General features: G+C 46.9%; 1 protein-coding gene across 1 annotated transcript in view; it reads right to left on the bottom strand.

The window, feature by feature from the left end:
• Nucleotides 1-26,828, bottom strand: part of DCC (DCC netrin 1 receptor) — a 1,145,836-nt gene that overhangs the window by 96,009 nt on the left and 1,022,999 nt on the right. Inside the window, exon 26 of the mRNA XM_084829640.1 lies at nucleotides 18,589-18,654. Within this exon, the coding sequence (XP_084685766.1) occupies nucleotides 18,589-18,654 (66 nt within the window). The remainder of the gene's footprint in view (nucleotides 1-18,588; nucleotides 18,655-26,828) is intronic.

Genomic DNA, 26,828 nt, shown 5'->3' with positions numbered 1-26,828 from the left:
ATGGCAAGGGAGAAAGCAACTTGGCCCCATTCATTGGCCAGTGAATGAACTGCTGCTCCAATATTTGCTTTCTTCTCCACTACCCATTCCTTTTTCCTCCGTCCTTCTTTCTAAACATGCCTGCTAGATTCTGAGCCTGCAGGCAGGGGATGCCTGATCTTTTGATGCCTGTACAACACTTGGAAAATATTAGGCACTTTAGAAAGGAACAACAACAACAACAACAACAGTTCCCCATGATATCCTGATCAGCAAACTAGCTGGGCTAAATGAAACAACTATCAGGTGGATCCACAGTTGGCTACAGGATCAAACTCAAAAAGTGCTTATCAATGGGAACTTCTTAAACTGAGGGGAGGTAACAAGTGGGAGCTCAGTCCTGGGCCCAGACAGTGCTCTTCAACATTTTTTATTAATGACTTGGATGAGGAGGTACAGGGAATGCTTATCAAATTTGCAGATGACACAAAATTGGGCAGGACAGCTAATACCCTGGAAGACAGAAACACAATTCAAAGTGATCTTGACAGGCTGGAGCGCTGTGCGGAAAACAACAGAATGAAACTTAACAGAGATAAATGCCAAGTTCTGCACCTAGGAAAAAGAAACCAAATGCACAGTTACAAGGTGGGGGATACTTGGCTCAACAATACCACAAGCAAGAAGGATCTTGAATTGTTGTAGATCACAAGCTGTTGTAGATCACAAGCTGTAGATCACAAGCTGAATATGAACCAACAATGTGATGTGGCTGCAAAAAAGGCAAATGATCTTTTGGGCTGCATTAATAGAAGCATAGCTTCCAAATCATGTAAAGAACTAGTTCCCCTCTACTCAGCACTAGTTAGCCTCATCTTGAGTCCTGTGTCCAGGTCTGGGCACCACACTTTAAGAGGATGCAGACAAACTGGAGAGAGTCCAGAGGAGGGCAACAAAGATGATCAGGGGACTGGAAAAGCCCTATGAGAGAGACTGAACGAACTGGGCATGTTTAGCTTTGGGAAGAGAAGACCGAGGGGAGATACAATAGCGCTGTTCAAGTACTTGAAAGGTTGTCACAGAGAGGGGGGCCAGGATCTCTTCTGGATTCATCCCAGAGTGCAGGACACGGAAGAATGGGCTCAAGTTACAGGAAGCCAGATTCCAGCTGAACAGCAGGAAAAACTTCCTGACTGTTAGAGCAATACGACAATGGAACCAATGGCCTAGGGAGGTAGTGGGCTCTCCCACACTGGACGCCTTCAAGACAAGGCTGGACAGTCATCTGTCAGGGATGCTTTGACTTAGACTCCTGCATTGAGCAGTGGGTTGGACTCGATGGTCTTGTAGGTGCCTTCCAACCCTGCTATTCTATGATTTCATGATTTTAACAACAACAACAACAACAACAACATAGCAAAGAGGAAAATGCCAATTTCAAGTGAAGTACCCATCATTTATGTCACACAAACCACTGTTACTTAGGAGTTGGTAGCACTCATCAGATTATTACTGCTATCTCCTTGGAGATGGGGCAACAGGAAAGGTGGATTTTTATTTTCCTGCCCAGTGGTGTTTATGACATAATGAACCTCCTGTCTGTTGGCTCATCTGAATGCCTGTTTTAATACTCAACTCACAATCTGCCACAAATTATGTTAAATTAATGTACTGGTATAGTGCCCTTGATTCAAAATTGTGATTGCTCTCCTCTCAGCAATCATTGATGTATACCAAGCTTGTTCTGATGAGCTTTCTCTGTTTATGTCAATGAAACCACAGCAAGGGATTCTCCATGAAATTACATACTTTCCTGTACTGACTTGAATATATTCATGCATTGGTGTTTTCAGGATCAATAGTTGAGCCTAGTCTTTAGTGAAAGCAAACACCTTTAATAGATAGGATATAGAATGTGACTTTCTATGTTCTGCCTTTAAAGATGATACAGGTTAAGATAAATCACTTGAAATTGACAGCTTCAAGAAATATCCCAGAAACAGGAGAAAGGGGACACAAATTGAATACCGATAACCACCTGCCTATTTGAGTATTTTTCTAAGCTATTTGTGATGTACTTTGTGCTTATGCTAAATTTTACTCACCAGAAGAACTTTCGTAATTTCTGTTATTTGATTTATCAGATTGCTTTTAAAAGAGAAGATGCTGACAGCAGAGGAGATAATGGGCTCTTTTGTGAGGAACACTTCCAAAATCCTCCTGGGCACAAAGTACTTTAGCCCCAATCAAATAATTTTGAATACCTTAGTATACCTTCTGCTGACTTGGCTTTGGATTTTGCTTGCCCCAATCCTGTTCCCATAGGACTGCTATCTGCTACTCAACCATGTTCCCCCCTCTACTTCTCTCACTACCCTAAAACCTTCTCAGGGATTATTTAATGTTATTTAATACTAAGTTTGCTGGTCACTCAATGATGATTAAGTTTAACATTCTCTGCTTTATTAGGCTATACCTTCCACTCTAGAATTGCTGTTAAATCTTCCAGTGCTTTCAGAAGTAGTATATTTGGTCCCTTCTTCTCATGGGAGGCAGACCTTGGATCCAAACCACCATAACTTGCAATCATACCAGTTGGGAGTTCAAGGCCATTCTACTGCATCAGTACTGAAGAGAAAGGTCACCTTGTGGTGACTCCTCCACCTTAAAAATGGTTGTCCAAACTGGCCTGTCCTACTCAATTTAAAGATACTGGATAGCAGAGAATTACAGTGTATGAAAATATACCAAGCAACAAAGGAATAGAAGTCCATGGTCTAAACAAAAGAAAAGGTCTTGGAGGAAGACCATGTGGTGTACTGCAGGGACTAAGCAACCTTTTGGGCCACTGGGCACATTTAGAAATTTGAGAAACTGTTCTGGGCACAACCATAAAATGGGTGGGCATGGATAGTCACAAAGGACAAATAACCTGCCCAGAGACATTCATGGGATATTACGATGGCAGCAGCTAGAGGCTTCCACTTCACTTTGAAACAATCTCACCTGGCAGTAGGGATGGCGGAGAATTCCGCACTGGCATTTGGCCCCCCAAACTCTGTGGCAGAACGGCCTCCCATCCCCTGCCCCCCCGCGGATTCCCTCCCGGGACGAAGCTTACCTAGGGCAGATGTTCCAGCGGCCGCTGCTCTAGCTGTAGGGGTGCACGAAAGTCCCTTAGCTGTCCTCGAAGCTTTTCGCGGTGGGGGGGAGGCACTTCGCTGCTCCCCCCATGAAGTTCAGGCCGGGGGGGGAGGCTTCCCGTCTCGCCCGGCCGAAATTCAGGCCGGGGAGGAGCCGCCTCGCCTCGCCCGGCCGCGAACTAAACAGTTAAAAAAAAAATGCCCCCGTGATAGGCTACGTGACGATTAACTTAGCCTATCATGGCTAGATCTGCAAAGTCAGCCATGATAGGCTACGTAAATCGTCACGTAGCCTATCACGGGTGACTTAAAAAAAAAAGAAAAAAAGCACGTACGCTATTTGCGTTGCCCTTATTTTCGCCGTAGTCTACATAAACCTTTACTTAGACTACAGCGACCAAATAAGGAACGGGAATGGCGGCTCCCTATGGGGGCCGCCATTATCCGTACGCGCTTTTTTTTTTTTAAGTCACCCGTGATAGGCTACGTGATGATTTACGTAGCCTATCATGGCTGACTTTGCAAATCTAGCAGTGATAGGCTACGTTAATCGTCACGTAGCCTATCACAGGGGCGTTTTTTTTTTCTTTTATTGGAATGGCGGCGGCGGCATCCGGTCGAAAGATAGGCTGCCGCCCCCGCCCCTGACGAAGACCCGACGAACCATTGGCCGGACCCGCCGCCGGGAGGGACATTCGCCAAAGGTAAGTCCCGTCCCGGGGGGGTGCGGGGTGCGGGGGGGTGCGGAGAATTTCTCCCCGAAACTTGTTCGGGAGGCCGAACACATTGGCGCTCGGCCCCCCGAAGTTTCGGGGAGAAATTCTCCGCCAACCCTATCTAGCGGTGGCTCTGGCGGCAGCTGGTCTTTCCACCGGCTGCCGTGGCTGCCATTTGCATCTGCTGTTTGCCATGATAGGCTATGTAAGTGTTTATGTAGCCTATCACGGCAAGCAAAAGAAGAAAAAAAAGCATACACAAATGGCGGCAGCTACAGCGGCTGCCATTTGCATTCCCTATTTTTCGCCGTTTTAGCCTACGTAAATATTTACGTAGGCTATTATGGCAAAAAAAAAGTGGAATGCAAATAGCATAGGGGGCACTATTTGCATTCCTTTTTTTTCGCCGTAATAGCCTACGTAAATATTTACGTCGGCTAAAATGGCGAAAAATAGGGAATGCAAATGGCGGCCGCCGTAGCCGCTGCCATTTGCGTACGCTTTTTTTTGGTATTTTTGTTTTTGCCTGCTGTGATAGGCTACATAAATACTTACGTAGCTTATCACGGTAGCCTGGCTTGATGTAAATGGCATCCGCTACGGCGTCCGCAGCAGCCAGTCCAGGGCCAGAACTCTGGCTGCGGACAGCCCTGACCGGCTGCTCCACGAGCCGCCGCGGAGCAGAGCCGGCCGGGCAGGATTCTGAGGGGGAGGCCCAGATTGCCTCCCCCCATTGAGGATTCTGGGGGGAGAGACGGAGCGCCTCCCCCCCCACTCCGAATCACATCCATGAAAAGGTAAGTAACTTTCACACATCCCTACCTGGCAGTAAAAAAATCAAAACAAAAATATTTTAAAATAAAAATAGGGAGGAGTTGGGTATTTTGGTGGGCACTAGGGATGTACGAAAATCACTTACCTTTTCGCAGCTTGGCTTCGTGGTAGAGGGGAGGTGCTTCGCTTCTCCCCCCGAAGTTCAGGCAAGAGGGGGTAGGCGCCCCACCTCACCCAGCCGAAATTCAGGCCGGGGAGAAGCGCCCCATCTCCCTGGCCTCGAAACAAAAAGTAAAAAAAAAAAAGACCCCGTGATAGGCTACGTGACGATTTACGTAGCCTATCACGGCTAGATTTCCAAAGTCAGCCATGATAGGCTATGTAAATCGTCACGTAGCCTATCAGGGGTGACGTAGACGACACGTGCCAAAATAAGGAACGCAAATGGCGGCGCCCATGGGCGCCGCCATTTGCATACGAGTGGGGTTTTTTTTTCACTCAGCCATGATAGGCTACGTAAACATTCACGTAGCCTATCATGTTTGTTGTTGTTGTTGTTGTTGTTGTTTTTACCTTGGAAATGGCGGTAGCGGCAGCCGCCGCCGAACCGCCGCTGAACTGCCGCTGGAGCCGCCTCCGCCAGGGACATTCACACAAGGTAAGTCCCGTCCCGGGGGGGGCAGACCGTTTCTCCACCAATTTCAGGGGGCCAAATGCGCTGGCATTCGGCCTCCCTGAGATTCGTGGTGAAATTCTCTGACATCCCCACATCCTGGTAAGAATTTCATTTCGAGATCATATATTTATTTTGTTGTTAAGATATCTACATCTATATCTAATCTATACCTATATAACATTTATATGATATATATCTATATCTATATAACATTTATATGGTACTATACAAACACACACACACACACAGCGCTGGCCCAAGACATTTTGTTGCCTGTAAGGGCAATATTTCAAAAAGTCTTGCTACAACATTCAGACACTAATTAATGCCTTCGTCTACCCAACCATAATTTTCACAGGGTATATAAGACCTACATGTCTTCTTATATAGCATTTTTATGTGCCTGCCTACCATTACTTGTAAACAGAGGAGTTAGAGGCATCTTTGTTGAATTTCTTCTCTTGGACTTTGACATAATTTGCACATTTCAAATCCTGGGGAACTCAGAAGGCCTTGGCTTCCCATAAACAACTATGTTTACAGCATGGTTTTCAACGCTAATGACAGCAACAGCCCTTGTCTACCCCGGCTCCAATAAAGAAAATTCTCAGGCACCAAACAATGTTGCAACCTAATTAAACAGCCGGGATTTACCGATACCACCTCTGACTCTTCCACCTAACATACAAAAGAGAAGTAATTTGTCTATCAGTAAGCTATAGGGTTCTTTTTTTAAAGGATGACAGATTAAGTATCATCTCCTCATCTCATGTGTGAAAAAATGGACCTGTCTGATTTAATCAGCTATGTGCCTTATATTAATTTTCTATTTTTGAGCCTGGCTTATGTAACTTTCAGGTACTTAATTCTCCTTATACATTCAATAACTTGAAAATGCTAAATCCCCATTAGGTGTGGAGTGGTAAAGGGAAGAGGCTGTTAATGATTAGATGCTGTTAATCTTTGGTAAACCACAGGGGTTTTTCTTCCATGTCTTGCTACATTCGGTCAGGCTTAATTACAATTACATTTCCCATCAGGGGTCTTAAAGTACAAAATAGAAATGAACAGCATCATGTCTTTTTCTAATTATGTGAAAATCATTTTCATCATTTGATGGGCTTCTAGTAGCAATTCTAGGCACCATCCTCCAGGAAAATTCTTCTATGGGAGCCTTGTTAAAATGAAAAGGACTCATGTAAGGATGCATCACATTCCTTGCAATGGGGAGACATTTCCCACAAATTCTGCCTAATCATGAAGCAAAAATCTAGCAGGAGTCTAAGAGATGCTTTTACAGGAACTCGCAATATTGTATTTCAAATGAACAAACCAGCAACTTCTCAACAGCATCTATTTTGCCCCTGAAGTCATTGGCCAATCATTGCCCCAATCTCCAAAATCTCTGAGCCGCTACAGAATTTCACATGAACAAAAGCTTCATATTCAACTAAAATGTCATCAGGGAAGCTCCATGCATGCAATGGAGAGGTATATGAGGAACCAATCTGAGACATTATGGGAGACTGGCTAAGCCCTTGAACAGGTTGGAGCTCATCAGGTCTCCTATGCATACATTTGTTTCTCTGTTTATTTTAAAATGTACTGCCTTTCTGCCCCATAAGGGTCCCTATGGCGGTTCACAATGTAACATAAATAGTGTTACATTCCATTTTAAAGGACAGAACAGTAAAGCCCACAGACAATTACAGTGATCCATCCACAAAATCCCACCCCCCATTACCATGACATTTTGGGTTTAATCTAGGGATGGGTGGATCTGTCAGCTCCTCCTTTTCCCATCCCCAATTCTGTTTCATTTCAGTTCCTTGTTGATGTGGGTTTTTTTCTAATGAAAACAATCAGTATGTATTTTTCAAATGGGCCCATGGGCCCATTGACTAAAGCACGTTTGTACATTTTAGAAATGTACGCAGTGGGATTTGCACATTTTTCCAAATGTGTGCATACTATCAAACACTTTTTATTATTATTATTTTGTGAAACATATTGCAAGCTCCCCAAAGGGCCCTTTACAATTGCTGACCAGCCCCAATTCCTGAGGAGGTAGGACACACAACAGGGCAAACGTTTCATGTAGGCTCATGAGGGAGAAGAATGCCATTCAGAGCATTACAGGTAAGAACCAGCACTTGGAACTGAGCTCAGAAACAAACTGGAAGCCAATGTTTCAAGACTGGTGTGACGTGGTCTATGAAACACACACCCCAGACAAAAAGCTGGCTGACACTAGGGATGGACCTGGTCCTGCAGCTTGCTTCGCGGTGGGGGGGAGGCGCTCCCTTCCTCCCCACCGAAATTCTGGCTGGGGGGGAGGCGCCCCATCCCTCTGGCAGAAATTCTGCCCGGGGGGGGGAGTCGCCCCGTCCCTCCGGCTGCGAATCCTCTGCTCCTGCCGGGTCGCAAGTGGCGGCGGCTGTAGCCGCTGCCGTTTGCGTCCCTGCAGTCAGCCGTGGTAGGCTATGTAAATCCTGATGTAGCCTATAACGGCTGACTTTGGAAAAAAAAAAAAAGCGCGTACGCAAATGGCGGCGCCCATGGGCGCCGCCATTTCTGTTCCTTATTTGGGCACGTGTAGTCTACGTAAATACATGCCCAAATCTATGTTTACATAGACTACACATGCCCAAATAAGGAACGCAAATGGCAGCGCCCATGGGCGTCGCCATTTGCATACGCGCTTTCCCCCCCCCCAAAGTCAGCCATGATAGGCTACGTAAGGACTTATGTAGCCTATCACGGTGTTTTTTGAAAATCTAGCCATGATAGGCTACATAAATCTTTATGTAGCCTATCACGTTTGTTGTTTTTTGGTTTCTTTTACACTTGGAAATGGCGGTGGCGGCAGCCGGTCATAAGACCGGCCGCTGCCGCCGCCGCTGCCGAACTGCCGCCGAACCGCCGCTGGGAGCTGCCGCCGCCAGGGACATTCGACCAAGGTAAGTCCCATCCCGGGGGGGTGACGGGGGGGTGGCGGGGGGGTGGCGGACTGTTTCTCCACCAATTTTGGGGGGCCGAATGCGTTGGCATTCGGCCTCCAGGAGATTCGTGGAGAAATTCTCCGACATCCCTAGGAAGTTTCCAGACACACTTCAAGGACAGCCTCACACAGAGCACATTGCAGTAGCTTAAACACAAGTTGAGTGCTGCAAGGAAAGAACTCTGGAGAATAGTCAGGATCAGTACAAGGGGCAAGGTCAGCAGGGCCGGGCACTCCAAACACAGGCATTTCTGGAGAAGACCTGGCCTATCAGGGAAATTCACAGCAGCCATCTAGAAGCTAGTGCACAGATATAGTTCCAACAGTCTGTGCTTAGAACTGAAGCCTTTTAAACCTGAGCCTTCAGATCCCCACCCAGAGCACAGCTGCAGGAATGGTCTACTCATGAGCAGAGCCTTTGTCATGAATATACCTTTATTCAGAAGGAGTCCTAATTCCTCAGAGAGGCATTTCTGCATCTGGCAGAGCATGAACCTTTAAGTGCCTGCAGTCACTGAGCATAAGTGGCTGGTTATCATCTAACTCCAAGTCTGAGAGAGGCTGGCTATGTCTTGGGAGAAGAGCCAATGGCTGTCTCCCCCAAGGGCTCAGAACCCCCTCCATCTGCCTTGAGGGTCCTCAATACAAGCAGCTCCTCCATGATGTTTAGCTTGGGGGGGGCTCCAGGTTCCTCTGAAGAGAGTCCTCCATTGGGATCATGACAGCCAGAACCAGCTTCCCCAGGAAGGAACACAACTGATGCCCCAAACAAAAATTGGGCAAAGGCATTCCTCACCACTGCTGCCACCTGAACATCCAGGAGCAGTGCTGGATCTAAGACCACTAGGGATGTACGAAAGTCACTTACCTTTCCACGGATTATGTTGATGGGGTACGTAAATCTTTACATAGCCTATCACGTCGTGTTTTTTTTAAAAAAAACCCCAGCCATGATAGGCTACGTAAATCTTTACGTAGCCTATCACGTTGTTGTTGTTTTTTACAAGACTGCAAATGGTGGCGGCAGGAGCCAGTCAGAAGACCAGCCACCGCAGCTGCCGCCACAGCTGCTGCCGCAGCTGCCACCGCCGCCAGAACCACCGCTGCCCAGAAGATCCGCCCCAGGTAAGTCTCATCCCGGGGGGATCTGCGGGGGGTGGGGGGGTGGCAGGCCATTCCGCCATGGAGTTTGGGGGGCCGAATGCACTGGCATTTGGCCTCACTGAGATCCGTGGCGGAATTCTCTGCCTAGGGATGTCACAGAATTTCTCCACGAATCTCAGGGAGGCCGAATGCCAGTGCATTCGACCCCGTGAAATTGGTGGAGAAACGGTCTGCCCCCCCGCCCCCCTGGGACGGGACTTACCTTGGTTGAATGTCCCTGGTAGGGATGTACAAAAGTCACTTACCTGGTCTCGCAGCTTGCTTCGTGAAGTTCAGGCTGGGGGGGGAGGCTTCCCGCCTCGGCCGGCCGAAATTCAGGCCGGGGGGGAGGCTTCCTACCTCGCCCGGCCGAAATTCAGGCCGGGGAGAAGCGCCCCATCTCCCCGGCCGCGAACTTCAAAAGAAAAGTAAAAAAAAAAAAAAAAAGCCCCGTGATAGGCTACGTAACGATTTACGTAGCCTATCACGGCTAGATCTGCAAAGTCAGCCATGATAGGCTACGTTAATCTTCACGTAGCCTATCACGGGTGACTTAAAAAAAAAAAGCGTGTACGCAAATGGCGGCCCCCATAGGGAGCCGCCATTCGCGTTCCTTATTTGGTCCCTGTAGTCTACGTAAAGATTTACGTAGACTATGGCAAAAATAAGGGCAACGCCCCTGACGAAGACCTGCCGAAGCGCCGCCGGGTCCCGCCGCCGGGAGCGACATTCGTGAAAGGTAAGTCCCATCTCAGGGTGGGGGGCGGGGGGCGGGGGGGCAGAAAATTTCTCCCTGAACAACCTTCGGAGGACCGAATGCATTGGCTCTCAGCCCCCCGAAGTTTCGGGGAGAAATTTTCCCCCATCCCTAGTCCCTGGTGGTGGCGGCTCTGGCGGCGGTTCGGCGGCGGTTTGGCAGCGGCGGCTGCAGCGGCCGGTCTTCCGACCAGCTGCCGCTGCCACCATTTCCAAGTAAAAACAAAAACAAAAAACAAGCAAATGTGATAGGCTACGTAAAGATTTACGTAGCCTATCATGGCTAGATTTTTAAAAAACACCGTGATAGGCTATGTAAATGTTTATGTAGCCTATCACGGCTGACTTTGAAAAAAAAAACAAAGCATGTACGCAAATGGTGGCGCCCATGGGCGCCGCCATTTGTGTACGCACTTTTTTTTTTTTTCAAAGTCAGCCGTGATAGGCTACATAAACATTTACGTAGCCTATCATGGCTGACTGCAGGGATGCAAACGGCGGCGGCTATGGCCGCCGCCATTTGTGTCCTGGCAGGACTAGAGGATTCGCGGCCGGAGGGATGGGGCGCCTCCCCCCCGGCCAGAATTTCGGTGGCGAGGGACGGGGCACCTCCCCCCTGGCCAGAATTTTGGGGGGAGGGATGGAGCGCCTCCCCCCCACTGCGAAGCAAGCTTTGGGATCAGGTAAGTGACTTTCGTCCATCCCTATCTCTGCCATCCCTAAAGACCACCCCAAGCTGCGTATGTCATCCTTCTTCAGAGGGAGTGTACAGAAGGAGGTAATTCCTGTATTATCCCAGAGGAGTCAGACCTTATAAGACCTTGAAGTTCAGCATAATCAGCACCTTGAGCTGCGTCCCTAAAGCAGCTATGGGGAACCTCTAGGGATGGCGGAAAATTCCTCCACAGATTTCAGTGATGCCCAATGCACTGGCATTTGGCCCCCTGAAATCCGTGGTGGAATGGCCTGCCCCCTGCCCCCCTGTGGATTCCCCCCGGGACTAGGCTTACCTGGGGCGGATATTCCAGATGGTGGCGGGTCTGGCGGCGGGTCCGGCAGTGGCTGTCATTGTCATCCTGGACTTTGCCGTGATAGGCTACGAAAGTATTTATGTAGCCTATCACGGCAAGCCAAACAACCCCCCCCAAAACAACAGTGTACGCAAATGGCGGTAGCTATGGCGGCCGCCATTTACGTTCCCTATTTTTCACCATTTTAGTCTACATAAATATTTATGTAGGCTATTACACTGGAAAAAAAAGGAACGTGAATAGCGCCCACTATGCTATTTGCATTCCTTTTTTTCCTGCCGTTTTAGCCTACCTAAATATTTACGTAAGCTATTACGGCAAAAAAAAAAGGAACACAAATAGTACCAACTACGCTATTTGCATTCCCCTTTTTTTTCACCGTAATAGCCTACGTAAATATTTATGTTGGCTAAAATGGCGAAAAATAGGGAACGCAAATGGCGGCCGCTGTAGACGCTGCCATTTGCGTACGCTTTTGTTTTTGTTTTTGTTTTGCTCAGCTGTGATAGGCTATGTAAATACTAACATAGCCTATCACGGCTGCCTGGCTGGATGCAAATGGTGGCTGCTATGGCGGCCGCCATTTGCGTCCGCAGCAGCACGACCACAGCCGGAACGCCGGCTGTGGGCGGTCCTGGCCGGCTGTGGAATGGAGCCGGCCGGGCAGGATTCTGGGGGGGAGGATTGGATCACCTCCCCCCCCTCGAGGATTCCAGGGGGAGGGACGGGGTGCCCCCCCCACCGCGAACGCAATCCACGAAAAGGTAAGTGACTTTCGTACAACCCTAGGAATCTCTGGCTCATGAGACCTTTGTCCTTGAGAATGCCCCCTTTTCAGATGGGGCTGTGGCAGAGGATGGGGCCATGGCTCGCTGTTAGAGCATCTCCTTTGTATACAGAAGGTCCCAGGTTCAATCCCCAGCTTCTCCAGGTAGGGCTAGGCAAAAATCCTGCCTGAAACCCTGGAGAGATGCTGCCAGACCATGTTGACAATACTGGGCTAAATGGAACAAAGGTCTAACTCAGTATAAGGCAGCTTCCTATATTCAGGCAATGACCACTTTCCTTTGAAGTGAGTTGACACTTTGAGGTGCCAGCTCAGAGTGTTTCAGCTGCCACTTTGCTTCCCCAGTTGGGCATAGCAAGGATGGGTGAAGCAGGCTCTTGACTCAGATAAGGAGCAACTCCTTGACTTCATTCATCCCTCACTTAGGTATGTGCGAACTCACCCCCATCAGGGTTCTCTGGACTCCTGCCCAGCCCCTGCCCCTGCTCGCAGGTCCCTAGGGATGTCAGAGAATTCTGCCACGGATCTCGGTGAGGCCGAATGCACTGGCATCTGTGCATTCCCTGGAAGCTGTGGCGGAACGGCCTGCCCCCCCTGCCCCCCCGTGGATCCCCCCCGGGACAAGACTTACCTGGGGCGGATCTTCTGGGCGGTGGCGGCTCTTTTGTAAAAAGATTTACGTAGCCTATCATGGCTAGGATAAAGAAAAAAGAGAAAAAAGACATGATAGGCTATGTAAATCTTTACATAGCCTATCATGCTTGGGGGTGGGTTTTAAAAAAAAACACATACGCAAATGGCGGCTATGGCCGCCACCATTTGCGTTCCTTCTTTTTGGCCGTCTTAATCTACATAAATATTTACATAGACTATGACGGCGAAAATCAAGGGGAACGCAAATAGCGTAGCGGGTGCTATTTGCGTCCCCTTTTGATTCACCGTTTTAGCCTACATAAAGATTTATGTAGGCTAAAACGGGGAATGAAAAAGGGACACAATTTTTTTTTTTTTTTACCCAGAGCCCTCCGCGGCCAGAAATCCAGCTGCGGACGGCTATGGCCTGGCCAGGCCGGGCCTGGCCGGCTGCTCTGCAGAGCTGCTGCGGAGCACAGCCGGCCATTCGAGGATTCCGGGGGGAGGAACGGAGCACCTCCCTCCCCAGCCGGGATTCCAGGGGGAGCGACAAAATGCTTCCCCCCCACCATCAACACAATCCGCAAAAGGTAAGTCACTTTTGTACATCCCTACGGGTCCCCTGCCTGTGCTCAAGCCCCTCCCACTCTCCGCGAGCAGCCCACACTCACCCCAGCAGCCTCATCGAGCTCCGCGGTCACCATTTCTAAAACAAATAAAACGGCAATCGCAAAAATGTGCACATTTTTGTATGCGCAAAAATATGCATTTTTGAGATTGCACATAGCCTCATGTGTGAAATGCATGTTTTTGTGAAGGCACACAGTAGTGTGTGTATGAAATGTGCATTTTTTATAAAATATGCATTTTGTGCATATGCAAATATGTGCATCCGCAAAATATGCATTTTCATGTGTGCGCAAATTTGCGCATTTTTGCAATTGCCATTTCATTTCTCAGAAAATGGCGACCACAAAGCTCAACAAGGCTGCTGGGGTAAGTGCAGGCCATTTGCCGAGCACAGGCAGGGGGCAAGCAGGGGCAGGGGCTTGGCGAGCGGGGCCCAGGGAAGCAGGCAGAAGCAGGCCTGCTGGATTCCTGGACTGAATCGGGCACCCATGCCATCCCTAGTGAATGGGCTTCTGTATGAGTGAATGGTGGGGGGACAAGTATATCAGGGCTTGCCCATTTAGGGCTTTCCTGGCATGAAGCCCTCAACATGCTTGTCTGGAGTCAAATTCCAATTGTTGGTTTTTTGCTATCAGGTTTAGATGGTCCAATGAACCACAGTTGTTGTTTTGGTTACCACAGAATTGCATTGAATTAAGTATGCACCTTGTGTGTGTCTTAACTTCAGAGAATATCAGTATAGATATGTGTGGGGGGAGTGGAGGAAGATTGGATAGACACAAAACGGGACCTGTTCCTTAGTACAGTGCAATTTCCTGGCTCTGCAACTTAAATCTGCTAAATCTACTGTACATATAATAACTACTCTGTGATGGTTAGAAGCTGCCAAGGGATAATTAATTTTTCTCAATTATCTATTCCATTTCCCTCTTTAATCTCCTGTACCTTCTTTTCTCATAGAGAGTATTTTGCTCCAGTGATTCCAGTGACACCGTCACATGGCAATGTATTGTTAATCTACTGTATTGCAGGAGTCCACCAACTAATACTTTATCAATGTCAGTTGTTTCCAAGCTAGCATACAAGGTCAAACCTCTCTGTAAGCTTTATTCAAATGTCTCATGACCTGCTTGCCTCATTAAAAAGCATGATGCTGAAAACCTATCTGACTTATCCTATGAGCATCTGTCATGGGGAATAGGTGGTTTGCCCAGGGAGCTGTAACTGTGGTGCCAATGAAAAGTCACCATCTGTAGCTTTGTGCTGTAACTCCAAGTTGACCCAGGACATAACAGCAGCACAGTGACATACACTGGGACTGCTATTAGTTCTATGCCAAAAAAATTGATTCTTCCATTTTTGGCATTTCATGGGGGGTGGGGGAGAAATGAAAACTCCAGTAAGAGAAGTTGGGAGAGGTGAGAATTTTGAATAACTTTCTCCTTGGGGAGGAAGAGAGGATTTTAGTAGGGATTGGGGAGAATTTCTCCCCGAAACTCCGGGGGGCCGAGTGCCAATGCATTCGGTCCTCCGAAGGTTCGGGGAGAAATTCTCCGCCCCCCCGCCCCGCCTCCCCCCCTGGGATGGGACTTACCTTTCATGAATGTCGCTCCCGGCAGCGGGTCCCGGCGGCGGTTCGGCAGGTCTTCGTCAGGGGCGGGGGCGGCAGCCGGTCTTTCAACCGGCTGCCGCCGCCGCCATTACAAGAAAAGTAAAAACAAAACAAAACACGCCCCTGTGATAGGCTACATAACGATTAACGTAGCCTATCACGGCTAGATTTGCAAAGTCAGCCGTGATAGGCTACGTTAATCGTCATGTAGCCTATCACAGGTGACTTAAAAAAAAAAAGCGCGTACGCTAATGGCGGCCCCCATAGGGAGCCGCCATTCGCGTTCCTTATTTGGTCCCTGTAGTCTACGTAAAGATTTACGTAGACTACGGCAAAAATAAGGGCAACGCAAATAGCAGGAAGCCTCCCCCCGGCCTGAATTTCGGCCGGGCGAGACGGGAAGCCTCCCCCCCGGCCTGAACTTCAGGGGGAGAAGCGAAGCGCCTCCCCCCCACCGCGAAGCAAGCTGCGGGACCAGGTAAGTGACTTTCCTACATCCCTAGATTTTAGCTTGCCTTTTTAACTGAATGACTGAACAACACCAACCAGTGGCTGAGGGGTGTTCTTTCTATTTTTTTTTTAAGTACCTCCTGCACTTGCAGGAGCCCAGGACTCTTCTCCAGCCCAGCAGCTCTTTCTGAACTCACAGGAGACCATGTGACCTTGTCCTCTCCAATAGGCATTTAGGAAAGGCTCCGGGGCTGCAGAAGAATTCTTTGCAAAGCATGAGCAGTTGCAGAATTTAGAGCTTTAGAAGAATTTTTGCAGCAGCACAGAGCAATCAAGATAAGCATTTTTCTAAAGCCCCCAAAGTCCCATATGTTCTATGCAAAGAAGCTTTTTTCAAAGAAGCTTCTGCAACCCGGGAGATCTTCCTTAATGCCTGGAGAGGGTGAGGTTATGTGGTCTCATGGGAGTTCAGGACATGCTCGGGGGCTGGAGAAGCCTCTTCTGCTGGGAGTGTTTTCAAGTAAAAAAACAAAAACAAAATAGAAGGATCCTTCAGCCATCTCCCAAAAAGAAAAAAAAAGCTATGTGGAAACCCTGTCCCCCTCCCCAAAGAGAAAATTCTCTTAAATTCTCCCTCTCCCTGAGAAAGAGGCAGAAAAAACAATGCCTCTTTTGCACGGCAAGAAACATTCCCTCAAATAGGGGGCAGGATTTGGCACAACACTAACTGCTACAGCAACAAGAAAATATGAAGAGCCATGCTGGATCAGACCTAAAGCCTATCCCAGGCTGTGAAACTCCCTCCCAAAGGAGGCTAATTTGGCTCCCTCTCTGCTGTCCTTCCATTTGGAAGCAAAGACCACTTCATTTAAGGAGGCCTCTAGCCTGTAAGTAGGTCTGTTGAGTCGGGTGTTGTTTTTAATATTTTGTTTCTGTATTTTTTTCTGTTAATTCTGTAATTTTTCCTTTAACGGTGAGATGCAGACAGGTACAGCCTGGTCTTCTCCATGCTGGGATTAGCTAAATCTATGGAATTTAGCCAGTGAAAATGGGTGAGAATTTCATTTCATTTCAGTTTTAATAAGAATTATCAAGTTTCTTTTCATTTGAGGTGGGAGATACTTGAGATTTCAAAAATTCATATGCAGGAGAAAGTGAAACTGACAGATTTGCCCATCCAAGTTTTAAACAGTATCTGTTTATATACCAACCACAGATTTGGGCTCTGATACAACAAGAATATGCGGCCGCGGTGGCTTAGTGGTTAAGACGCTGAACTGCAGACCGGAAGGTCGGCAGGACAGCAGTTCGAGACCAGAGTGCTGCGTGATGGAGTGAGCTCCAGTCTTCAGTCCCAGCTTCTGCCAACCTAGCAGTTCGAAAGCAAGAAACTGCAAGTAGATAAATAGGTACCACCTCGGCGGGAAAGGTAACAGCATTCCGTGCACCTAGGTGTTCAGTCATGCCGGCCACATGACCACGGAAGTGTCTTCGGACAGCGCTGGCTCTTCGGCTTAGAAATGGAGATGAGCACCACACCGTAGAGTCGGACACGACTGGTTAGGGACACCTTTACCTTTTACCTTTTACAACAAGAATGTGTGCAAAACAGCCAGAGCTACACACAGAGACAGCCCTTTCTAAAAATCTAGGGACCTCTTAAACAGCTGTTTGGTGGGGAATAGGTATACAAAAATGTAGTTCAGTTCGCAAATCACTTGAAACTGCCTTGCTCACAACCCTGAATGAAAAGGTGAGAGCATGTTCTCTAAAAATGTTAGCAAATTCCTGAATTTGCCTTCATGTTCGAAAAATGTTCACTTTTTAAAATGCACATTTTAAAAGGCACACTTTCAAGTGTGCCTTTCAAAATGTGTGCATTTTTTTTAGAAGTGTGTAATTGTTTTAAAAAGGCACACTTCCATGCTTTAGATGAGGAAAAGAGCACACTTAAAAAAAATGCATTTTCCCCACCTGAAATGCACACTTTTCCTGTTTGAACAAACTGAAAAAAGTGGTCAGAAATGAGAGTGAGCCTAACTGAGCTTTGAAGTAAAGTTTGGAGAATTTCAGTGAGCTTGGGCATCACTGGTTCTCTCATCACACTACAGCGGGTAAGTCCTCAAACAGGGCGCTGGTAGGATTTCAAATTTTGAAATCTTGCTCTTGCAGTTACCTTTAGGCATGGAAAGTTGCTCACATAACACCCTCTTACGTGGACATTTCAACACTGTCATGGCCCTGTTCACTGAGTCAGACTACTGATGCAGAGCCCAGCTGCTGGAGTCCACTCTCTGCTTCATGTTCTTTTGATCTCAAGCAACCAAAAGCAATATTTATTTATTTATTACATTTCCATACTGCCCAATAGCCGATGCTCTCTGGGCAGTTTGCAACAATTAAAGCCATAAAAGACAACATGATAAAATACAATATAAAGGTTTAAAAGTGTATAACTACAGTATAAAATAAAAATATATATTCATATCCAGCTGTGCACATGGAAAGCCTGCTTAAAACTTTCATAAGCAGTTATACACAGCAGGAAATGCATGCATCTCCCAAATAACTTTGTAAGCAGCAGTGGACTGATAAAGTTTGCAAGACTGTGACCATATATAAGCTCACTCAGCAAGCAAAGAATTCCAACTTGAAAAAAAAAGATGCAATGGAATCGCAGTTTCTGTTTCTTCAGTGGCACAACTTACATAACAAAATTTTCTCTTGTCACTGATCCTCTCCTCAGGGTGTCTCACTCTAACTGTCCCACAAGCCCAACCATGATAAACTAAAGGCTGTAACCAGTTATTTTTGTTTTTTAACCCCCTTCTCATACTTTATAATCCTGTTGTATTGCTATGTGCTTTTCTTTCTTTTTGTTGCCTGTATTTTCAACAGTATTTAAAATGTCATTTTTACACACACACACACGGCTTTCGTTGTCTACGACCTGGCTAGGCCTTGGTCAACTTTAAATCCATCCCAGAATCCTTTGTGATATTGCAGGGTATTCTGGGGCATTCTTTGTTTAAGTACATTGTTCCCCCTGGCCATACCAGCTATGCTGTCACCCCCATACTCTGACTGTTAAGGGGCGCTCCTAGGCCAGATTACTTGAGCCAGTTCTTTCAGCTGGGCACTTGGTGAAACCAGCAGAAAAGAAGGGAGAATTGGGGATACAAAGTACACAGAAGTCACTGGTGAAACAATATGGAATAATGAAAGGTAAACTGGAGTCGGTTTTAGTCCATATTTACCATTAAGGCTGCTTCTGTCGATCAAGTTTGTGTCAACTGGCCAGTAGGCCCCATCTCCATGACGACCTGTGAAAAGGAAAATGAACATCAGAACAGAATGGCAGATACACCTGAGCCGACCTGAGCCAGCCTGCTCAGTTCTTCAAAGAGTGTTGGTCTGACGTTTAAGCCATTAGATATTGTGAGAGGAGGCAATTGTATATCTGCATGAGAAAATCTGTCATAAAAGCCATTTTTCTAAACAAAACACTTGAGTATTTTGGGTCTCCCCCTCACTCTCCACCAAATCCTTGGTATTCAGGATTGCTAGTTAAAAGTGACAAAATAAGGTGAAGTTTATGGTACCAGCCAGACAATTCTCTCTCAGAAGATGACAGACCTGACAGCAGAGCTATTCATGCCTCATATGACAGGCATAGTGCTGGGTGAGCTCACTTTGCAGTGGCTCATGCTCGCTCACAGCTTCAGTTTTGACATTTCTTTCTAGTACACGTAAATTATATTATTCTACCAGGTGACAGCATGCCACATTTAACATCTAGCTGTTTAGGGTCCTCTCTTTCTTGGCGTATTTATTTCATACAGAATTCATAATCTTCTATGCAAAGTCAAACCATCAGTAGGAATCAGCACGGGCTTCTTCACATGGAGCTTTCACCCTGCTATTGAGATTGCTCCTTCACGGACGTTTGCAGGCCCTCTAGATGACGCCGTTAACTTCCAGGGCGTCTCCTGCACTAAATGACCTTTAGTCCATTTCTAAATAGATCAGAGATAATGAGGTATCAAATTACCCCGCTTGTGTTCTGCTTGAGTTCCCTCAGTGAAAATGGAAAAGTGGAAAGAAGAGGAGTGAGATCAATTAAACATATGGAAGACTCAGATAAGGGGGGAAAGGAGGGGGAAAAGGGAGGGGGGAAAGGAAGCATGTGTAAAAGGGGTATGTTGTGATTCTGCATTTAAAACGGAAGCAGAAAGGCCCCTTTTAAAGGATTTTAGGCTGGTGTAGAAATGCCCTCAGAAGTCTCCAGTATGGCCAGAGAAGTGTTCACAGGACTGCAGCCGAAGGCTAAAATAATCCCCATATCTTCTGATCCCCAAGTCTTCAGTGGAACAATGACAACCTGCTTGAACCTGAACTTGACAACCTCACCCATCCCTAATAGTGGTACAACTGTTTTAATTTTTGGTTATGCAATACCTTGGGAATATATATTGAAAGATGGTATAAAGATCATGTAAAGAAATAAAATAAACATCTTTCTTTCATAGTTTATTATACTAAATCAGGGGTAGGCAACTTGTGGTACTCCAGATGGCCTACAACTCCCATTATCCTTGACTATTGTCAATGCTGGTTAAAACTGGTGGGAGTTGTAGGCCAAAACATCTGGAGGGCCACAAGTTATTTACCTCTTTGCTAAATAGTATATGAAATACTGGACAATGGATTCCAGAACACGGTAATGTGTGCTTGTAACTTGTGTGGCTTACTAGCATGTTTGTAAGACAAAACCGGAGAGGAAATTAGTAATTGTATTGTATTCTATTCATTCATATGACATTTTTGTCCAAGTTGAGGAGGTATAGAAAAGTGCATTGAAGCATCAAATAGAGACTATAATGGGAACTTTACTTTTATGGGAAAATGGGAACTTTATTTTTTAGGGATGTACGAAAGTCACTTACCTTTCACGGATTATGTTGACGGTGGGGGGGAGGTGTTCTGTCCCTCCCCCCGGAATCCTCGACGGGGGGGAGGCAATCCGTTCCTCCCCCCTGGAATCCTCAATGGCTGGCTGTGCTCTGTGGCAGCTCCGTGGAGCAGCTGGCCAGGCCCAGCCCAGCCCAGCCCTGAGCCATCCGCAGCCGGATTTCCGGCCGTGGAGGGCTCTAGCAAAAAACTCCAAAACCCGTGTACGCAAATGGCGGCGGCTATAGCCGCCGCCATTTGCGTTCCTTCTTCTTGGCCATCTGAATCTATGTAAATATTTACGTAGACTATGACAGCAAAAATAAAGGAGAACGCAAATAGTGTAGTGGCCGCTATTTGCGTCCCTTTTTGATTCACCGTTTTAGCCTATGTAAATCTTTATGTAGGCTAAAACGGCGAATCAAAAAGGGACGCAAATAGTGCCCACTACGCTATTTGCGTTCCCCTTTATTTTCGCCATCATAGTCTACATAAATATTTACGTAGATTCAGACAGCCAAAAATAAGGAACGCAAATGGTGGCGGCCGTAGCCACCGCCAATTGCGTACGTGGGTTTGTTTTTTTTAACCCAGCCATTATACGCTACGTAAATCTTTACGTAGCCTATCATGTTGTTGTTGGTTTTTTTACAAGACAAATGGCGGCAGCAGCAGTCGGTCGGAAGACCAGGCGCCGCAGCCGCCGCAGCCACTGCCGGAGCCACTGCTGCCCAGAAGATCCGCCCCAGGTAAGTCTCGTCCCAGGGGGGATCCGCGGGGGGGCAGGGGGGGCAGGCCATTCCACCACGGAGTTTGGGGGCCGAATGCACTGGCATTCAGCCTCACCGAGATCCATGGCGGAATTCTCTGACATCCCTATTATTTTTATAACTATGCTTTAGACACCCTTGGAATCTATTTGAAAAGGGAAAATATAAATTGGTATAATAAATAAATCAGACCAAGATGCCTCACTTCCAAAAACACTCTAAGACTATAATTTTATACTTGTCTACTCAGAGGTCAGCCCCACTGAGTTCAGTGAAACTTACCCCCAGGTAAGGGTATGTAAGATTGTAGCCTACAAGCACAATCATAATTAAGTATTACAAAGGTGGTAAAATTATACACACACAGCTGCTCAATTGCTTATTGAGCAGAAATTGCAAACTGTTCACCCATAATATTAAACTCCTCTACTCCAGAGTATCAATAACTTCAAGCTGAGTAATGCACTGTGACACTGTGAGGAATATGCAAATCACATTTTTTTCCATGACTTGACAGAGAACAAGCATTGCATCAGTCCTCAGAAAAAACACACCGAAACAATTTATCTTTGCTCAATATTCTAAAAACATACATTCTAAAAAAAAAAGGAGGCATTCAGCTAACTTCTAACTGTATGGTTTCTAGAATCAGAGACAGCATGCTTATGAATATCCATTGCTGGGGAATACAAGCAAGGAGGGAGCTGTTGCACTCATGTCCTAACTAGAGGGCAGCTGGTTGGCCACTGTGTGAACAGAGTGTTGGATGAGATAGAATTTGGTTTGATTCAATGTGGCTCTTATGTTCTTATGTGTTGGACTGCAATCCACATAATTCCAAGCAAGCATGGGGAAAGCTCCTTTCATTGCATGGTCTTAGCACAAATACTGTGCGGCCAAAAGATTCTCAGTATGTTGGAGATATTGTAGGGATGTACGAAAGTGACTTACCTTTCGCAGATTATGTTGATGGTGGGGGGGGAGGCGTTCCGTCCCTCCCCCCGGAATTCTGGCTGGGGGGGAGGTGCTCCGTTCCTCCCCCCTGGAATCCTCGAATGGCTGGCTGTGCTCCGCGGCAGCTCTGCGGAGCAGCTGGCCAGGCCGGGCCCGGCCCGGCCAGGCCACAGCCGTCCACAGCAGGATTTCCAGCCGTGGAGGGCTCTGGGTAAAAAACAACAACAACGCGTATGCAAATGGCGGCGGCCACGGCCGCCGCCATTTGCGTTCCTTCTTTTTACCATCTTAATCTCCTTAAATATTTACATAGAGTATGACGGCGAAAATAAAGGGGAACGCAAATAGCGTAGCAGGCGCCATTTCCGTCCCCTTTTGATTCACCGTTTTACCCTATGTAAAGATTTACGTAGGCTAAAACAGTGAATGAAAAAGGGACACAAATAGCGCCCGCTATGCTATTTACGTTCCCCTTGATTTTTGCCATCATAGTCTACGTAAATATTTACATAGATTAAGATGGCCAAAATGAAGGAACGCAAATGGCGGCGGCCATTTTTTTCTCTTTTTTTTAAACCTAGCCATGATAGGCTACGTAAATCTTTACATAGCCTATCACATCTTTTTCCCCCCCCCCACAAGCCTGGAAATGGCGGCGGCAGCAGCCAGTCACAAGACTGGCCGCCGCCCAGAAGATCCGCCCCAGGTAAGTCTCATCCCGGGGGGGATTCGCCATTCTGCACTGGCATTCGGCCTCACCGAGATCTGTGGCGGAATTCTCTGACATCCCTAAGATACTGTGATAATAGGACATGGAGGCAATAGTAGACATTAGACGGACAGACCCAGGTCGCATGTAATGACCAACATGGTTTGCTTAACCCATGGATTGTTGGGGCCGCACAGGAGCCCCTCTCCCATAATACTAGAACCTGGTGGGAGATTCAGGACAGATTAAAGGAAATACCTTTACACACAGCATATAGTTAAACTATGGAATTTGCTACCTCAATATCGGGGGGGGGGTCCGACGATTTATAACATTTATGTCTGTAATGTTGCATTTGTTGTTTATTCGGTCAGTCGCTTCCGACTCTTCGTGACTTCACGGACCAGTCCACGCCAGAGCTTCCTGTCGGCCGTCGCCACCCCCAGCTCCCCCAAGGTTGAGTCTGTCACCTCCAGAATATCATCCATCCACCTTGCCCTTGGTCAGCACCTCCTCCTTTTGCCTTCCACTTTCCCTAGCATCAGCATCTTCTCCAGGGTATCCTGTCTTCTCATGACGTGGCCAAAGTACTTCAGTTTTGCCTTTAATATCAGTCCCTCAAGTGAGCAGTCTGGCTTTATTTCCTGGAGAATGGACTGGGTTGATCTTCTTGCAGTCCAAGGCACTCTCAGAATTTTCCTCCAGCACCACAGTTCAAAAGCATCTATCTTCCTTCGCTCAGCCTTCCTTATGGTCCAGCTCTTGCAGCCATAGGTTACTATGGGGAAGACCATTGCTTTAACTATGCGGACCTTTGTTGTCAGTGTGATGTCTCTGCTCTTCACTATTTTATCAAGATTTGTCATTGCTCTCCTCCCAAGAAGTAAACGTCTTCTGATTTCCTGGCTGCAGTCAGCGTCTGCAGTAATCTTTGCACCTAGGAAGACAAAGTCTGTCACTGTCTCCACGTTTTCTCCCTCTATTTGCCAGTTATCAATCAAGCTGGTTGCCATAATCTTGGTTTTCTTGAGGTTTAACTGCAACCCAGCTTTTGCACTTTCTTCTTTCACCTTTGTCATGAGGTTCCTCAGCTCCTCCTCGCTTTCAGCCATCAAAGTGGAATCATCTGCATATCTGAGATGGTTAATGTTTCTTCCAGCGATTTTAACTCCAGCCTCGGCTTCATCAAGCCCAGCACGTCGCATGATTTGTTCTGCGTACAGGTTGAATAGGTAGGGTGAGAGTATACAACCCTGCTGTACTCCTTTCCCAATCTTAAATCAGTCCATTGTTCCATGGTCTGTTCCTACCGTTGCTACTTGGTCATTATACAGATTCCTCAGGAGGCAGACAAGATGACTTGGTATCCCCATACCACCAAGAACTTGCCACAATTTGTGATGATCCACACAGTCAAAGGGTTTAGAATAGTCAATAAAACAGAAAGAGATGTTTTTCTGAAACTCCCTGGCTTTCTCCATTATCCAGCAGATGTTGGCAATTTGGTCTCTAGTTCCTCTGCCTTTTCTAAACCCAGAAAATCTGGCAATTCTCATTCCATTAATTGCTGGAGTCCACCTTGCAAGATCTTGAGCGTTACCTTACTGGCATGTGAAATAAGTGCCACTGTTGGATAGTTTGAACATTCTTTGGTGCTTCCCTTTTTTGGTATGGGGATATAAGTTGATTTTTTCCAATTTGTTGGCCATTTTTGTGTTTTCCAAATTTGCTGGCATATGGCATGCATCATCTTGACAGCATCCTCTTGCAAGATTTTAAACAGTTCAGCTGGGACACCATCATCTCCTGCTGCCTTGTTATTAGCAATGCTTCTTAAGGCCCATTCAACCTCACTCTTCAGGATGTCTGGCTCTAGCTCACTGACCACACCGTCAAATCTATCCCCGATGTTGTTATCCTTCCTATACAGATCTTCCGTATATTCTTGCCACCTTTTCTTGATCTCTTCTGCTTCTGTTAGGTCCTTGCCATCTTTGTTTTTGATCATACCCATTTTTGCCTGGAATTTACCTCGATGTTTCTAATTTTCTGGAAGAAGTCTCTTGTCCTTCCTATTCTATTATCTTCTTCTGCTTCCGCGCATTGCTTAAAAATAATTCCTTATCTCTTCTGGCTAACCTCTGGAATTTTGCATTTAATTGGGCATATCTCCCCCTATCACTGTTGCCTTTTGCTTTCCTTCTTTCTTGGGCTGCTTCCAGTGTCTCAGCATACAGCCATCTTGCCTACTTGGTTTTCTTTTTCTTTGGGACGTGTTTTGTTGCCGCCTCCTGAACAATGTTGCGAACTTCTGTCCATAGTTCTTCCGGAACCCTATCTACTAAATCTAGCCCCTTAAATCTATCCTTCACCTCCACTGCATATTCATGAGGAATATTCGTGAGCTCATATCTAACTGATCTGTGGGTCTTCCCTATTCTCTTTAGACTGATTCTAAATTGTGCAATAAGAAGTTCATGATCTGAATAGGGATGTATGAAAGTGACTTACCTTTCGTGGATTATGTTGATGGTGGGGGGGAGGCGTTCCGTCCCTCCCCCCGGAATCCTGGCCGGGGGGGAGGCGCTCCATTCCTCCCCCCGGAATCCTCAAATGGCCGGCTGTGCTCCGCAGCAGCTCCATGGAGCAGCCAGCCAGGCCCAGCCCGGCCAGGCCAGAGCCATCTGCAGCTGGATTTCCAGCCGCGGAGGGCTCTGGGTAAAACAAAAACAAAAAACACCCGCGTACACATTTGCGTTTCTTCTTTTTGGCTTTACGTAGGCTAAATCTTTACATAGGCTAAAACGGCGAATCAAAAGGGGACGCAAATAGCGCCCGCTACGCTATTTGCATTCCCCTTGATTTTCACTGTCATAGTCTACGTAAATATTTATGTAGATTAAGATGGTAAAAAGAAGGAAAAGAAGGCCATAGCCGCCACCATTTGCGTACGCATTTTTTTTTTAAACCCACCCCCAACCATGATAGGCTACGTAAAGATTTACGTAGCCTATCATGTCTTTTTTTCCTTTTTTTTTAAACCTAGCCATGATAGGCTACATAAATCTTTATGTAGCCAATCACCTCTCCCCCCCACCCAAGCCTGGAAATGGCAGCGGCGGCAGCCGGTCAGAAGACCGGCCGCTGACACCGCCAGAGCCGCTGCCGGAGCTGCCGCCGCCCGGAAGATCCGCTCCAGGTAAGCCTCGTCCCAGGGGGGATCCGCGGGAGTGGCGGGGGGGCAGGCCATTCCGCCACAGATTTCGGGGGGCCGAATGCACTAGCATTCAGCCTCACTGAGATCCGTGGTGGAATTCTCTGACATCCCTAGATCTGAACTACAATCAGCTCTTGTTTTTACCGACTGCATAGATGTCCGCCACCTTTGGCTACAAAGGATGTAGTCAATCAGATTTCAGTGTTGACCATCTGGTGAAGTCCATGTATAAAGTCATCTCTTAGGTTGTTGGAAGAGAGTGTTTGTTATGCACAGTGAGTTGTCTTGGCAAAATTCTATCAGCCTGTGTCCTGCTTCATTTTGTTCTCCCAGACCATGCTTGCCTGTAATTCCAGGTGTCGTTTGACTACCCACCTTAGCATTCCAGTCTCCTGTAATGAAAATAACATCTTTGTTTGGTGTACTATCCAGTGGGTGCTGCAGATCCTCATAGAACTGATCTGCTTCTGCTTCTCCAGCATCTGTGGTTGGGGCGTATATTTGGATCACTGTGATGTTAAATGGCTTACCCTGAATTCGAATTGAGATAATTATGTCATTTATTGGATTGTATCCAAGCACTGCTTTAGCCACTTTATTATTAATTATGAAGGCTACTCCATTTCTTCTGTGGTCCTCTTGTCCACAGTAGTAGATCTGGTGGTCATTTGATGTGAAGTGGCCCATTCCAGTCCATTTCAGTTCAATGACACCCAAAATGTCTATATTTAATCTTGACATCTCCCCAATAACCACATCCAATTTGCCCTGGCTCATAGATCTTACATTCCAGGTTCCTACGGTGTGTTGATCTTTAGAACATCGGATTCGTCGTTCACCACCAGCACCATCGGCTGTTAGCCGTCCTTTCGGCTTTAAGCTAGCTGCGTCATCACA

The sequence above is a fragment of the Heloderma suspectum genome, chromosome 2, assembly GCF_057233095.1.
Source record: "Heloderma suspectum isolate Gila_16-S chromosome 2, 16-S_ref, whole genome shotgun sequence".
In the NCBI taxonomy this organism is placed as follows: Eukaryota; Metazoa; Chordata; class Lepidosauria; order Squamata; family Helodermatidae; genus Heloderma; species Heloderma suspectum.
The sequence above is the reverse complement of the archived record's forward strand: the minus strand, read 5'-3'. Positions and strand labels throughout refer to the sequence as shown.